Genomic DNA, 14,294 nt, shown 5'->3' on the forward strand with positions numbered 1-14,294 from the left:
ACTAATACTCATTCTTTCCCTCCCAAATCCTAACGTCGACTCCTACCATAAACCATCGACGACCATGTCCATTGAAAGTGAAGATTATTTTCTTTGACGAAGGAAAAGATGACACTAACAAAAACATTAGTAAATTGTCACAAAATATTAGAATGGAGATAAAGCACATGCCCATCAATTTCTCATTATCATAGCGGTAAAATAAATTGTGTCATGACAACCGAAAAGAGAATGTCGAAGTACATATGAGGTCGATACGTCAGGAACAAGTCCGGGTCATCCGAGAAACAAACATTGCAATGTTTTATTTTTGGAGTTTACCAAACAGATACCAGCACATGAAGCAGTTGAGAACAAAACAATTACCGCACTGGCTGTTGATTGTAGTGATTCTTCTCTTTCTTTTTAGCAGCAGTAAGTTTAGCACTTCGCGCAGCAGCCTCAACGGCTGCAGCTCTTGCGGCGGTATCCATCTCTTTGCTTGATTTCTTCTTCCTCATGGAGGCTGCCTTCTTTATTCTTTCCTTTACGTCAACTGCAGAAGCATCCACCTCTTCAGCCTCGCCATCTACTTTATCTGGGTTCTTGCTGCCATTCTGATCTTGCTCCTCCTGTTCCTTGCTGTCCTTGGATGATTTTTCTTTCTTGGATTTCTTTTTCTTTAAGTTTTTGGTTTCTGAAGGAACACCCACAATTTCCTTCCTATCCCCCTCACTACTTTGCTCCGGTTGCTTCTTGTCTGTGCAAATAGATGGAACCAGGTCAGTTTATAAGGATAAACAAATTCAACACGAAAGTAGATACTCATTTTATAGCTTCATATGCATATGCATGTCGTGTGAATTGAAGTTTAGTATATACAAAAAATGAACTAATTATGTGAAAGATGGCACTACCAGTCATCTCGTCTTGTGCAGTAGTACTATCTTTATTCTCAATGCCAAGCTCATGTAGAAGTGCATCCAGCTCTGCCATTTCCTTTTTCTTAAGCTCTTTCTTTGACAATTGCCTTTCAGCATCTTTGGGTGGTACTGGAACAGGAGCAACTTTCTCAATGGTTGGTTCTTTTGCAACAGTCTCCTCGGGTTCATTTTCAGGTTCCTCAACATCATCATCACCAATATCAAGACCATCATCCTCACTTTCACTTTCCTAGACAGAGGAAAATAGAGAGTACTGGTTATAAAGCATAAACTTAACTATCTGAGATACAAATGCGAAGCAAAGATACATCTCTCCTGCGTGCAAGAACTGCAAAAAGTAGACGAGCATTATAACTAGAAAGGAACAATGTGTTTGCCAATAGGAAATTCCCAAAACAGAAAACCCCAGATTTTTAAAAAGATTCTACCTATGATAATATAATAAAGTTATCACAAGAGTAAAATTCAAGATTCCTTCATGCTTGACCTCCAAAATCTTGGCCACATGGAGGTATAATTATGATTCGACTTCAAGTCCCATCACATATTCAACAGGTGTGGATTCATATTCTATGATCCTCATCTAGAAACAACAACTTTCTGAAGGTTATTTAAACACGAGGATTTTGAAAAGGAAAATGATTACTTCTGAGAAAAATGCTTCAGCTCAGAGAAGGTGTATAAGGTGGATTAGATTAGCACCTCAAGCTTTCACATCCATACTGGACCTCTCTAGGCAATTACAATCTTTGGTAAAAAGTAAACAAAATCAAAACAATAGGAAGAATATTTTACCAACCTCCATGGCATCAAAGGGGTAGAAGGAAAAGCAAGAAACAATTTCTGGAATACCCACAGAAAAAGTAACAAACATTATTTGATCTTAAAATCGCTAAAGCATAAATACTAAGATATGTTGCTAATGGAAACAAATTTCATAAGAGATATGCAAGTCAAAAATTGCATGTGTTAAAAAAATCACAGTTAATACAGATAACCCATACCAATTTCTCACTTAAGTAGAGACGTTTATATGACAATTTACACAGCTATTATTAACCATTCAATTGAGTTACTTATCCACCAGGATCCAAGGTTATGTATGATATTATACAATCAAAGTCAAGAAGCTTCTATATCTCATTTTCTGAATTAGTACAATAGTTAATCACCAGATATGGATAGCAAAGCACAAATAAATATAGGCTGAATTCCATCAGGAATACTGAAATAGAATGGACAATGCCACTGAGATTCATGCAGGGTAATATAGTATTTTACATTCACTCAACGATCTGTTCAAAACTTGCAACAATTCTAATTAATAATTTCCTGTTATCAAAAGTTTCAAAAAACAAGACATGTTTAAGACCTTTTTAGACCAACCAACAAATACATTAGTGTTGTGGAACTAGCATTAGAACTTTCCTTTAGTACTGAATTCTAGTCTTCTAGAAATAAGAAACTGCTACTGTCTTTTCAAAAAATGAGATAATAAGAAAGAATCAAAGAATAGACAAGAGATTGAAAGAAGTGAACAGATAAGACTTTGCTGGTCAAAAGAAAACATATTCATACATCTACAGGATCCAAAGGAAGAAAGATAGAAATAAGAATTTAGATTGAATTCTTCAACACATCGAAACCAATATTCAAAGTATTTTCTCTAAGCTGCATATGACAAATTCAAGTTTCTCTGATATTGCATACAAGTAATATTTATCATGAAATCATTGTAAAAATGGCCGCATAAGGTAAAGCGGACTTGCATGCATGTCTCGTCTCAGCAAGCATTTGAGAACATAAAAAATTATTCAACCACCAGTCTTTGGCCTGATCAATCCAATATACTGAAACACCAATTAGTCCCTTTTTCCTATATAAATAATGAAACGTGCATAACTGAATTATGATCGAGCTAAACGATTCTTCTCATATATCAAAAAAGCAAGCTGATTTAACATCAAAGGATTAAGCAAAAAATTAAATGAGAGGAAAAGACATCCAAGTGCAAAAACAACCTGAAGAAATGAAATCGAACAAAAAGTTTTTTTTTTTTTAATAAGATTTGGTTTCATTGATAAATAGTAGTTAGCACGGTCGATTGCAATGTGTTCATATACCTCCTCTATGGTGGCTTCAACCTCCTTTTTGTGCTTCTGCTCCGACACACCCCATACAGCTTGCGGCGGCGCCGTTGTGGCATAGTAATCATCATCGTCATCATCGCCAACATCAGCCCAGGACTTGGACGTAAGAGGCGCCGGCGCCCAAAACACTTGCTTCTCCTGCTCCTTCCCTTGGCTCTTAGACGCACCCTTGCCCTTCAAGTCCTTGTCCGACTTCTTCTTCTTCTTGAGAGTCTCGAGCGCCGCGAAAACGTTGGTGCTATTGATCTTCAACTGCCCATCGTCCCTCCTGTTTCCGCCTCCAACCATCTCTTCTTATCGCCGAGCCGAGACAGATCCAGTCTTCACTCTTGATATCTGCCTCAAATCGAATCCAACCGTCCGGCGATGAACCAAAACACACGAATTGATGCGCAGAACAAATGCGCGAACTGCTGCAGCTTGCTAGGGACAATAAAATTGATATTTTTACAAGGCCTCGAAACAAAAATTGGGATCCAGGGAGATGATTCTCTGAAAATATATCAACAACTTGTAAATCGTTGGAAGGATTGCGAGGAGGCAGGCTGTCAGGATCGGATTATAGGGTTTGGAAAAGCCGGTGGCAAGGCAACACGGTGGAGAAGAGAAAGCGATTAGGGTAAGCCGATAACGTCTTCGTGTCTTCGATGACACGATGGCGTCGACATTTTCGCTTATAGTAAAACAGAATCGTACCCGTTGCAAACGCTTCACGGATTCACGGGAGGTGCAAAACGGGACCCATAGTTTCGTTGCGTAAGAATACGGGTTTGTTTTCGGGTAAGTGTTAACGGAAGTAGGATGTTGTTATCTTCGAGGTACAAATATGGTTAACCGGTTCCGCAAGGTGAGTGACGAGGATTGAAAGGAGATGGTAGACGCGATGACTGGGAGTACGTTTATTAAATGTTCCGTGAGACTGCAAAGTTCGGTTTCCTATAAATCAACGACCCCAAAGGGATTAGCAAGCATGATGATGATGTTGGTGGATATTTAAAAAAAAAAAAAAAAATCATAGTGAATTTTTATTAAGAGAGAGAGGCGTAAATAATAAGTATATGATTCTTTTTAATCCAGGTTAAATATATATAATTTAAGTATGTGTAAGTCTCAAATTTCGATGGACATTATGGAAGGTGAAATTCAAAAAAAAAATTGGACTGCAACTTAATTAATCGCCTGAATTAATTTAGTTTAAAAATGACAGGACCGCGATCTTTTGGTCCGTAAATTACTGACCAAGAAATGATCCACTGCATGAGAATCTTTGATTTGGATGAACCCCATCTTTAAATAGGTGGGGTCCATCCAAATTAACTGTGTAAAAAAGTGGACCATCCTCTGGTCCGTAATTTACGGACTAGAGGATCCATGCTCGACTTTATGATGATAATATCACCATACGCTAATTAACTATCCATCCTAAAAAGACATCATGAATCTTACTTAGAGCATAAATGATATGAAGCTCCCTCATTTTCAATCGGAAGTGGCTCTCTCTTTTTTTTAATTAAAATATTTTTTAATTTAAATTAAAAAATTAATATTTTTTTTTTGTAATTTATGAATTAAATTTTAATTATATATGAGGTAAAATATAATGAAAAAGTGTGAGATTAGTTGTTGATATTTTTATATGATAGAGAGATTAGTGAGAGTTTTACTTCTTGATATTTAGGAAACTCCTTAAAAGTGTTTGTTCTAATAACTAACATATATGAAATATTTCATTAAATATCTGACGTTACTTATATATAAAGAGTCATTATGTTAAGCTAAAATATATCTCATAATTTATCTATTTATATTTTATTTTAGGATGGATGATATAAATAAATGATATTATCTTTTACTCAGCCTATTAATTTAATAAATTAATAATTCTTAATAAAAAAGAATATCTCAAAATGTGAACCCAACTCGCTCATTTTTGAATTTATGATTTCTCCTCTTTAAGTTTTTTTCCTTTCTCTCTCGCTGGTTTTCACTATTTTGTCCAATGTTATTTTAATCTTAATATTAATTGCATTTCGTTGTACTATTTATATATATTATCCTACTAGTTGCTAATTTTATATTACTATTGATTATACCCTAATCTACTTTTTAATTATTTTATTTTTGGCAAAATTGCGTTTCATTCTAGGATATTTTTTAAAAAAGAAAAAGAAAAGTGGCTTTAAAATTCTAGTTTTTAGAAGTTTTTAATTCGATATAAAAACTTTAATACTGTCTAAATATTTTTATTGTTTTTCCATCCACCGAAAATAATTCTAGTATTTTTCCATATAATGTCCCTCACTTTATATATTATATATAATATATATAATAAAAAAAACTGGAAGACAAAATGGAAAACCATGAGCGATAACGACGAAGCTCCTTGTCTGCTTCGGCCACGGCTGCTCGGTCGCTCGTCGTGTAGCTTTCTGATCCATTCGAACATGATTCCCGTTCCACTACCCTCCCTCCGTCAATTCCTCCGCTGATTTTCATCAAACTCGATCTTTCTTCTTCTTTTTTGGTTTTGGGTTTGGTTGTGGCCTTGTGGGCGTGTGAAGGAAAGGAGCAAGCGAGTCAAGATTCCACGGCCCCGCCTTTTTGTCCACGGAGCGTGTTTGATTTGTCGTCGCATAGTAAACCAATAAAAAAATGTTTTTTTTTTTTTAATATGTGCAAGCAAGGAGAGACTAGGGATGATATCACGAGGTTGGTTGTTGATACGTCCGCTATATGAGTCCATTGGCAAGGAGGAGTTCGGTGGCTTTGGTCATTCCTAAGAATTAGGGCTTTCCTTTCTCTCTGATCCCTCTCGTGTCGTACTACTCTCCTAGCCGTGGCCGCTAGGAATTACTGTTGGAGAATACAAGGCGAATGGGGTCTAAGGCCAAGCTTTCGAAGAGAGCCCTCGAGACGGATACGCCTGTCATGGTCCAGGTAATTTCGCTCTGCCTTTCTCTGTTAAAATAAGGCTTACGGTTTTTAGATGGGTTTCATCGTGTAACGGCGTAAAATACCGAATAGAATTTCGATCCCTATCCTATTCTTCTCGAGTTTGCTGCAAAAAGAAACTTTTTCTTGTTGTATCCTTTTCAGTTGGGAAAAGCGATCTTTGTTTTTTATGTTGATATTTGCATATGTGGGTAACGTGCTCCGGTGTTTGTGGTTCTTCTTGCGAGATGTATTTTATATTTTGAGTTGCTTAATTGGAATCTTTTGTTTGCCCCGTCAGATTCAGAAATTGATGCGCGGAGCTAAGGATGCGATCTCACTAGCTCAGGTTTGAACTCCTTGAATCCCCATCACTAATCACTTGTGCCGCTGATTGATTATGTGTTTTCCCTGATGCATTCTTTTGTATGTATAATGCGAATTTAGAATGCTGTTTATTTCTTTATATTGTATACTTACTTTCTGGGATTGATGCTTGTGGTCCATAATCTTCTAAGACTCATGTTTATGATCTCAAACATCATATTAAACAAGTATTTCTTTCACTTAGACAAACTATGTTAAATGCTATTGACTTTCCTTCAATTATTTCTTCTAAATTGTTAGTTTTAGACTTATTGTTTGGAATTATGTGAGTCAATGAAGTCTTGATTCAGATGTGAGACTTTTGATGTAATAAACATTTTCCCTAATATTTGTCATATTAATTAATTGTACTCATCAATCATCTCCATGTAGGGTGTAGTCTATTGGCAACCACCTGAACAGGCTCTAGAAAAAGTCCAAGGACTTGTTTGGGAACCTTCAATTAGTAAATATGGTGCTGATGAAGGTCTTCCAGAACTAAGGCAGGCTTTGATTGAGAAGGTATTTCCTAATAAACTAAAATATTGGATTTTGCATTTGTCACAGCTTGAAATTGTTCATTTAATTAAGCTCATGCTGTAGCCTTTATAGTAGAACTTGTTTTTCTGAAAATTTTCTTCTGCTGGAATTGTTAAGTTTTTCTCCTAAACATATCTTAATGGTCATGACAGAGGCTCTAAATAGTTGTAGATGTGTTGAAGTCGTTAATGGCTGAGACTATTGGATCAGTATTCTTGAATGATCATTGCTAAGCTTGCAGTATGTCAATTTTCTTGTACCCATTCTAATTTTAAATTGTAATAAAAGGTGATTATGTTTATCCCGTCTGTCGGGAATTGATCCCTGCCTTATTATAGCAAATCTGCTACCCCTCTAGCTAACTAGCACCCCGTGGGGGCACCCATTCTAATTTTAAAGCCATTGATGATGTTGGTAGCTGGAAAGTTATTTGGGAATGCTTATTGATATGATTATTTGTCTTCTATTTCTTATATAAATTCAATTTTGATACTAGTGTTATCGGAATATTTAAGGAATTTTTAGCTTTTCTAATCAATTTACGTGGTTCCATTAAAAACTTTCTACCTTCATAAAAATTAAAAAGAAAATTCACTTCTGCATTTTTGTATCTGCTATATAATTCATTCAGCTAATACTATGCCTTGACTGCAGTTACAAAGGGAGAATAATCTGAATAAGGTTGCAGTTATGATCACAGCTGGTGCAAATCAGGTGATCAACTTTCCATATATTCATTCAGCTAATACTATGCCTTTTCTCGTATTTTTTGAGAAAATATCCAAAGTGAAGTTGTCAATCAATCAATGCTGCTTTTTTATACCAAGGAACTATTTCCATCTAGTCATCTACAATGATCATCTTTATGATCTTCATCCAAATTTCTTCATTTAAATTCATGTTCAAAGATTATTTCATCCCAACTGGACTCTGGAGGAATAGGTATTCTACTAGACTTCATTTACTTTATTAAGACACACGTGCTTGTTGAAACAGACTACATTTAATTATATATTCATATCCTAATAAAATAATAGATATGAGAAATCTTTTGACGAGGAGGTATTCTTGCTTTTTAAAACTAATTCTCATCCTCAAAAGCTCTACAAGAAGTTGATAAATTTGTATGACAACTAAATGAACTCTGATAATGACTAATTAGGCTTAATTCTTTGAGCCACTTTCTATAGTTTGTACTAGGCTTTATTACTTTGTTGTTTAATCAACTACCTTAGAGTGTATAAAAGAAGGTAAAGTTGAGTTGATTTTTTCTGATTGAAATTTTCTTACATGCTCAGCTATGTAAATCTTTGTGTCCCATTCCTTAATAAAGATTTGCTTTGGTTGTTGTATATGCTTTACAGGCCTTTGTAAATGTGGTACTTACCCTGTGTGATCCAGGGGATTCAGTTGTCATGTTTGCACCATATTACTTCAATGCTTACATGTCATTCCAGATGACTGGCATCACGGACATATTGGTTGGGCCTGCTGACTCTAAAACACTTCAACCAGATATAGGCAAGTCTCTTGTTGCCTAGTTTGGCCGAGTTAAATCACTGAAGCTACTTTTTGCTGCATCACTTATTTTATATTCTGGAGTTAACCATATCGAAGATCAAAAATCATTTGTTAACCTATCAAATAATATTATGCTTTTCCCCCTTAATTGGTGCAGAATGGTTAGAGAGGACTCTGTCACAAGATCCCGTCCCAAAACTAGTTACTGTTGTAAATCCAGGAAACCCTTCAGGGGGCTACATCCCAAAGCCTCTTCTCTTGGTAAATGACTTGCATATTGATATAATTTTGTTTCTGGAAGTGTGCTGCCATTTCTTTTGACTTGTATAATTTCTTTTTCTTTTTCCAGAAAATGTCAGATCTTTGTAAAAGAGCTGGTGCATGGTTTGTTGTAGATAATACATATGAGTAAGTAATATCCTTTTGTCACTTCACACGCATAATTTCATTCTGATGCAATACATACACTTATTTACTAATAAATTCTACATGTTTTGAAGTATTCAACTCATTTTGGTATGTCTTTATACAGATCCATAGCAGCATATACCAACAAAAACATGAACAATCAATAAAAGATTGACATAAGAAGCAACTTTTGATTAATGATGATCGCTTTATGCTTGTATGCCATAGATGATATTGATGTCAATCTTCATGTTATTACATACGAGACTTGTTCCAACAGGTTACTTGTGTTGGAGTAAGAAAGCTTTTAATTGAACTGACTAGGATTTGTTGCACAAGACTTTACAGTAAGTTCATCTAATAAAGGATATAGACTGTTTACAACTGACATCTTATTTTTAGACTATGTAACACACCTCTACCCAAGGAACTGAAGAATTTAGGTTGCAACATGCTTCTGCATATTTGGTTCAATCTGCATTCATTCCTCACTTAACATTCATCTACTGACTTTCTTTGTTTGTTCTCAAATATAACGGTGCAGATATTTCATGTATGATGGGTTGAAGCATTCTTGCATAGAAGATGACCACATAGTCAATATCTTCTCATTTTCTAAAGCGTATGGAATGATGGGATGGCGCGTCGGATATGTAAGTGAACAAATTTTGTTCTCCATAGTCTTCACAAAGTTGTATTTTGTTCTTGAATACTACTAGTATCTCACAGATTGCCTATCCGGAAGCTGTTGATGGTTTTGCGGCTCAGCTTCTCAAAATCCAAGACAACATACCCATCTGTGCCAGCATCATAAGCCAGCGTTTGGCCCTCCACTCCCTGGAAGTTGGACCAGAATGGGTCCGAGAAAGGGTGCAGAACCTCGTAAAGAACAGAGAGATGCTGGAGCAGGCTTTGGCTCCACTCGGGGAAGAAAATGTCAAGGGTGGCGAGGGTGCCATCTATCTCTGGGCAAAGCTTCCCGAGAAGTTCCCCGACGACTACGAGGTTGTCCGATGGCTGGTGAAGAAGCACCATGTGGTCGTAATTCCTGGTAGCGCCAGTGGCGGACCGGGTTATCTCCGAGTTTCATTCGGTGGCTTGAAGGAGGCCGACTGTGAGATTGCTGCCTACAGGCTGAAAAAAGGTTTAGAAGAGCTGATGAAGGATGGCATGGTTGAGTAACTGTGATCTGCTCAAATGCACTTGCGGGGCTTCCAAGTGCAAGTCATCATGTTTCATTTGCCTTCTTGGCTGACACAAATAACACCTAGTCGAATGCAAATGCTCCTTGCATCCATAGTTTTTTCTTCCATCATATTGATTTTATTTTTGATTTTCTATTGATCATGTCTGAAAATGAAGAAAGTCGTAAACTATGGCTCTACGGTTAATTTGATGGCGACTCCTCGCTATCTTGCAAAATTAGGAGTGTTGGTGTCAGGTTAGGAAGGGATTTTCGACGTTGATCCTCTGACGCTCAAGTCAGTCCTCAACTCAGTAGAGGAGAATAATATGAATAGTAGCTAGTGGAGAAGAATAATATGAATAGTAGCTAGAGTGTGAAGAATAACAAAATATCGTATATCTCTGTCTATGGATGAAAATTTCCTTTTATAGTGTTATTGTAATATTTATACACGCATCTCAAAGCATATGCATGTTTTTTAAAACGTCCTAATAAAAAATAAATCAAAAAGTGTCCCTGAGACATGCTCTACCAAAAGGGTACAATTAAATATCACCGGAGGTCGTTAGGCAAGGATATCATAGCTTAGTTATACTGAACAAAATTATTTTTCTTCACTCGATTTTTCTGTTGCCAAAGAATTGCCTTTTGTCCGATTGAATGTGTCGTCTGGTCGGCTATCCAAACGACCACATTTGATCGGCATTGGAAACTCGATCGACCAACTTCATCTGATCTATGGACTTGACTTTTGACTATTTTAACTTTAATCTCCGCATGAGCCGTTCCGTCTTGACCCGTTTCTAATGGGCCCCTCTTAATTACAGTATCATCTATTATGAAAGACACCGGAACTTTAGTGGACTTGGTCGATGTACTTTTGCTGAAACATTTGAAACGTAACCATTCAATTGATGAGCAGCTCTATAAATTCCTCTCACCTCCGTGCCTGATCTTGAGGACATGAATAAAATCCTGGATTTGTCGCCTGAACTCGGTCCCTTTTGTTTGTAGATTTGAGGTTGCTAAATTTTTGGGCAGCACCAATGCCAAAAAAAGAGCTGAGATGATTGGGGCAGAGACGATTCCACTGGTAAGGAAGATAAGACATTGGAGCTGCACTGTCACGGCGGACTGAGGTCTGTGTTACGTTTTAATTAACCAAGCAGATAGTATTTGAGGTGTTTAAGTGGAAAAAGGTTTGGCCAAAAATATGTTTGCTGCCAAATAAGAGCAAGAAATTCAGAAAGTATGTCAAAATAATTTGCAGATGGAATAAAAATTTGTTTCCAGTTTCGTTACCTTTTCTTTCTGGCAGAAATGTGGCAAAATTTCTAAAGAAAGATTCCATATCTTTTGCTGTTTAAGTTTATGATCTTTTGAAGATCCTTTTCAACCACTGCAGACCAAGATCTATTCTACCAAAAACAAAAACACGAGTCGAGCTGAATGCTTGTTTAATTTTACAACTTGGCATATGTTTGAAAGTCATGAACTCATGAATTCAGTGCAATTTCATGAGTTAACTTTAATAACTAATAGGCTACGAGAAAAGCAAATGAACCAAACTAAGTTTTGTTTCCTAAACATAGGTCATCTACCTATTGCTAATTCAGACAACATTGATCATCTTGTATGATCTTACTTCCCTCATACCTTAAGATGCAATTCACAGAATCCTTGCATCTTAGTTGCCTATCTTGTTGCCTCTTGGAGTCTCTGCATACCGATTCTTCAAGCTAGTTTACAGTGTCAACTAGTATCAATTTTGTTACTTGCATGGTATTAGACCTCATTAAATACTAAGCTCTTAAGGTTGAACTAAATTCAAGTCTACTATTCGAATCATCTGACTCTTATCCAAGTCTAAGTAGGAAGTCAGCTAAATAATAACCATTTAGAGGCTAATGAACTGGTTTATCTCCTAAGTTGTCCAACACCTGGTCGGCTTCTGCATCAAAAGTTTAATGTTAATAGGAAATTTACAAGCAAATGTATTTTGTTGATCCTAATTTTGCTATGGTTGACAACTCTTGTTGGGTATTCAATAATTCAACCAATGGGTTCATACCAAAATGTAATACAGAGAACAGAGAACATTTATAATAGATGTCCAGCACTTGATGGTAGCTTCAGCAAACAAAAATGTTCCAATAATGAAGGATGAAGTTATAGATGAACAAAAAATTAACATAAACACTTGACAGGAAAACTAACTGGTTGAACCTGTAAATCAAATTCTACCATAAAATTTCTAATGAACAAATACCGTTTAGGAAAATTAAGCATTATAGCATAAGTTTGCCTACAGAATGAGAAGAGAAATCTAATACATAGCGATCATACAGCTGAATCCTTGCTGGAGAGCCCTGACCCTTCGCTTTCATCTTCAGAGTCAGCCTTACCTACCACACTTGTTTGCCTAGCAATTGTAGATCCATGTTGATTTGGTCCTTTACCAGTAACTGATTGTTGATAAAGAACTCCCCCAACGAGTGTTGAAAGCAAGCCAACTAAACCTAGTGGGCTTGCATGCTTATCCCATATCAATACATTGATTGCAACAGTAAGAAACTTATTGACAACACCCGTAACTGTAAATGCAGTGGCAGATATTGCTTTCCTTGCGGCAAACCCGAAGAAACTGATCAACAATCCAAAGACACAAGACAAAGCTACTGCAAAGAAAGCAACAAAATCAAACCAATTCTCTGAGCGTGATCCATAAGCGGTGAAAACATCTGCGTATTCTCCAGTAACAATCCAAAAGACTGGTGCCATCATTAAGGACAGAAGATTGTTGTAGAAGACAAAACCCCAAGTATTCAGTCCTAGGTACGTGACCATGTGCTTGATGTAAACCATCTCAGTCGTGATCGTTATCAAATAAGCAACGGCCCAAGAGTATGCAGTGAGAGTGAATGCTGAATCAGTCAGGACGTAGCCAACTGCACCCCCAAGAATAACTACAAGCGAGAAAAATGTGAATTTGGAAGGGCACGGCTGCTTTCTGAAGATGGTATCAGCAATGGCAACAAGAAGGGGAGTCAGGGACCGGAACACGATGAAAGTATCCACATTCGCATGCCTTAGGAGATTAGTATTGGTGAAAATGGCAAGGTAGAAGACAATTGCCGCAGGCAAAAACTTCTTGGCTGTCACAAAGTTAAAAGAATCATGGTAAAGAAAACCCAGCTTTCCCAGAACCCAAACACCAAGAGCCGAGGTCAAATACTGCAATGCCGTCAACAAGCCAGGATAGTTGAACATTGTAATGGCGAACTTATTGATGACAGCGAGCAAACTAGAACAGAGGGCATAGCCGACGACCAGGCTACTGGTTGCGTAATATTGTTTCGAAGAGTCAAGTTTGATTAGGTCCATGACTGTGTCCGCTGCTGTAAGATCCAGAAACAATCTCGTTTCAATTTAAATTTCAATTGTTCTACCTAATCGAGAACCCTCAAGAATCCAGCACGATAAGAAAACAAAAGGATGGAATCTATTTCATTTTAGGCACAAGTTAGGTCCAAAGAAAAGATCAGAAACAGTAAACGAGGGTTTTAGCATCTTAGACTTCGAGGTAGAGAAGAAATCTGTAAACGCAACAATTTTTCGTACCTCCCTTTCGCAAGAAGAAGAAATCGACGATTCCGGGGCGTTTGGATATCTACGTCTTCGCGGCGGCAACGAAATTTGGGGAGGAAATGCTGGTCAGCAAGAAAAAAAAGCAGATCAGAAAGACACGATGAAAGATCATGCCTGGGATGAAATCGATTTGATTTGGTAACGCGGAATCACAAACCTATTAGTAAAGGAGTTGCAAATAAAGAAGATGGAAATTATTTCCAAACCTGCGACTCCAAGTCTTAAACGATCTGCAGGAACAGAAGCAGTAATAGGAACGATCGTTTTAGCAATTTTGCATTTTAGTCCCTTGGATATGGAGACAATGTTTCCAACTCCAAGGATCCCTAAGACCCTACTGAAATAAAAAGTAGTTTAAAACAGATTTTTACACTCCATATACTTTTTTTTTTTTTTTATCAATTTGTATTTTATAAAATTAAAATGTTGGGAAAAATGAAATTCTTTCTTCCTTGCCCTTCTTTCCATATAACATATCTATTTTTATTTTCTTTTTTATTCTTTCAAGTAAGATACATAAAAGGAAAATAAGAAATGCTCTCCCCCCTAGACCTGACCACGGTTCGGAACCGACGGTTCGACGGTTCGGAACCGCCGGTTCGACGGTTCCAGGCAGGTCGA

The 14,294-nt window shown here is 36.9% G+C and overlaps 3 protein-coding genes across 4 annotated transcripts; 1 reads left to right on the forward strand and 2 right to left on the reverse strand.

Annotated features, from left to right (window-relative positions):
• Positions 1 to 153: 153 nt before the first annotated feature.
• Positions 154 to 3,745, reverse strand: LOC122035983 (nucleolar protein dao-5-like). The gene is made up of 3 exons (XM_042595148.1): positions 3,047 to 3,745; positions 897 to 1,152; positions 154 to 739 (listed from the first exon to the last, which is right to left on the reverse strand). Exons 1-3 carry the CDS (start codon positions 3,359 to 3,361, stop codon positions 363 to 365), a joined length of 948 nt encoding a protein of 315 aa, XP_042451082.1. The 5' UTR covers positions 3,362 to 3,745; the 3' UTR covers positions 154 to 362.
• A 2,004-nt stretch (positions 3,746 to 5,749) lies between these two features.
• Positions 5,750 to 10,136, forward strand: LOC122035979 (aromatic aminotransferase ISS1-like). Of its 2 annotated transcripts, none has more exons than XM_042595143.1 (9): positions 5,750 to 6,010; positions 6,306 to 6,353; positions 6,764 to 6,892; positions 7,565 to 7,624; positions 8,368 to 8,431; positions 8,589 to 8,692; positions 8,781 to 8,839; positions 9,384 to 9,492; positions 9,569 to 10,136. In XM_042595143.1, exons 1-9 carry the CDS (start codon positions 5,948 to 5,950, stop codon positions 10,019 to 10,021), a joined length of 1,089 nt encoding a protein of 362 aa, XP_042451077.1. In that variant the 5' UTR covers positions 5,750 to 5,947; the 3' UTR covers positions 10,022 to 10,136. The 2 variants fall into 2 exon arrangements, with proteins under 2 accessions (XP_042451077.1, XP_042451076.1); XM_042595142.1 differs by having other exon boundaries at positions 5,751 to 6,010; positions 8,275 to 8,431.
• Positions 10,137 to 12,149: 2,013 nt separating this feature from the next.
• LOC122035980 (GDP-fucose transporter 1-like) lies at positions 12,150 to 13,915 on the reverse strand. Its single transcript, XM_042595145.1, has 3 exons — positions 13,831 to 13,915; positions 13,647 to 13,735; positions 12,150 to 13,423 (listed from the first exon to the last, which is right to left on the reverse strand). Exon 3 carries the CDS (start codon positions 13,407 to 13,409, stop codon positions 12,366 to 12,368), a length of 1,044 nt encoding a protein of 347 aa, XP_042451079.1. The 5' UTR covers positions 13,410 to 13,423; positions 13,647 to 13,735; positions 13,831 to 13,915; the 3' UTR covers positions 12,150 to 12,365.
• Between the last annotated feature and the right edge of the window lie 379 nt (positions 13,916 to 14,294).

This window comes from Zingiber officinale, unplaced genomic scaffold, assembly GCF_018446385.1.
Source record: "Zingiber officinale cultivar Zhangliang unplaced genomic scaffold, Zo_v1.1 ctg128, whole genome shotgun sequence".
NCBI lineage: Eukaryota > Viridiplantae > Streptophyta > Magnoliopsida > Zingiberales > Zingiberaceae > Zingiber > Zingiber officinale.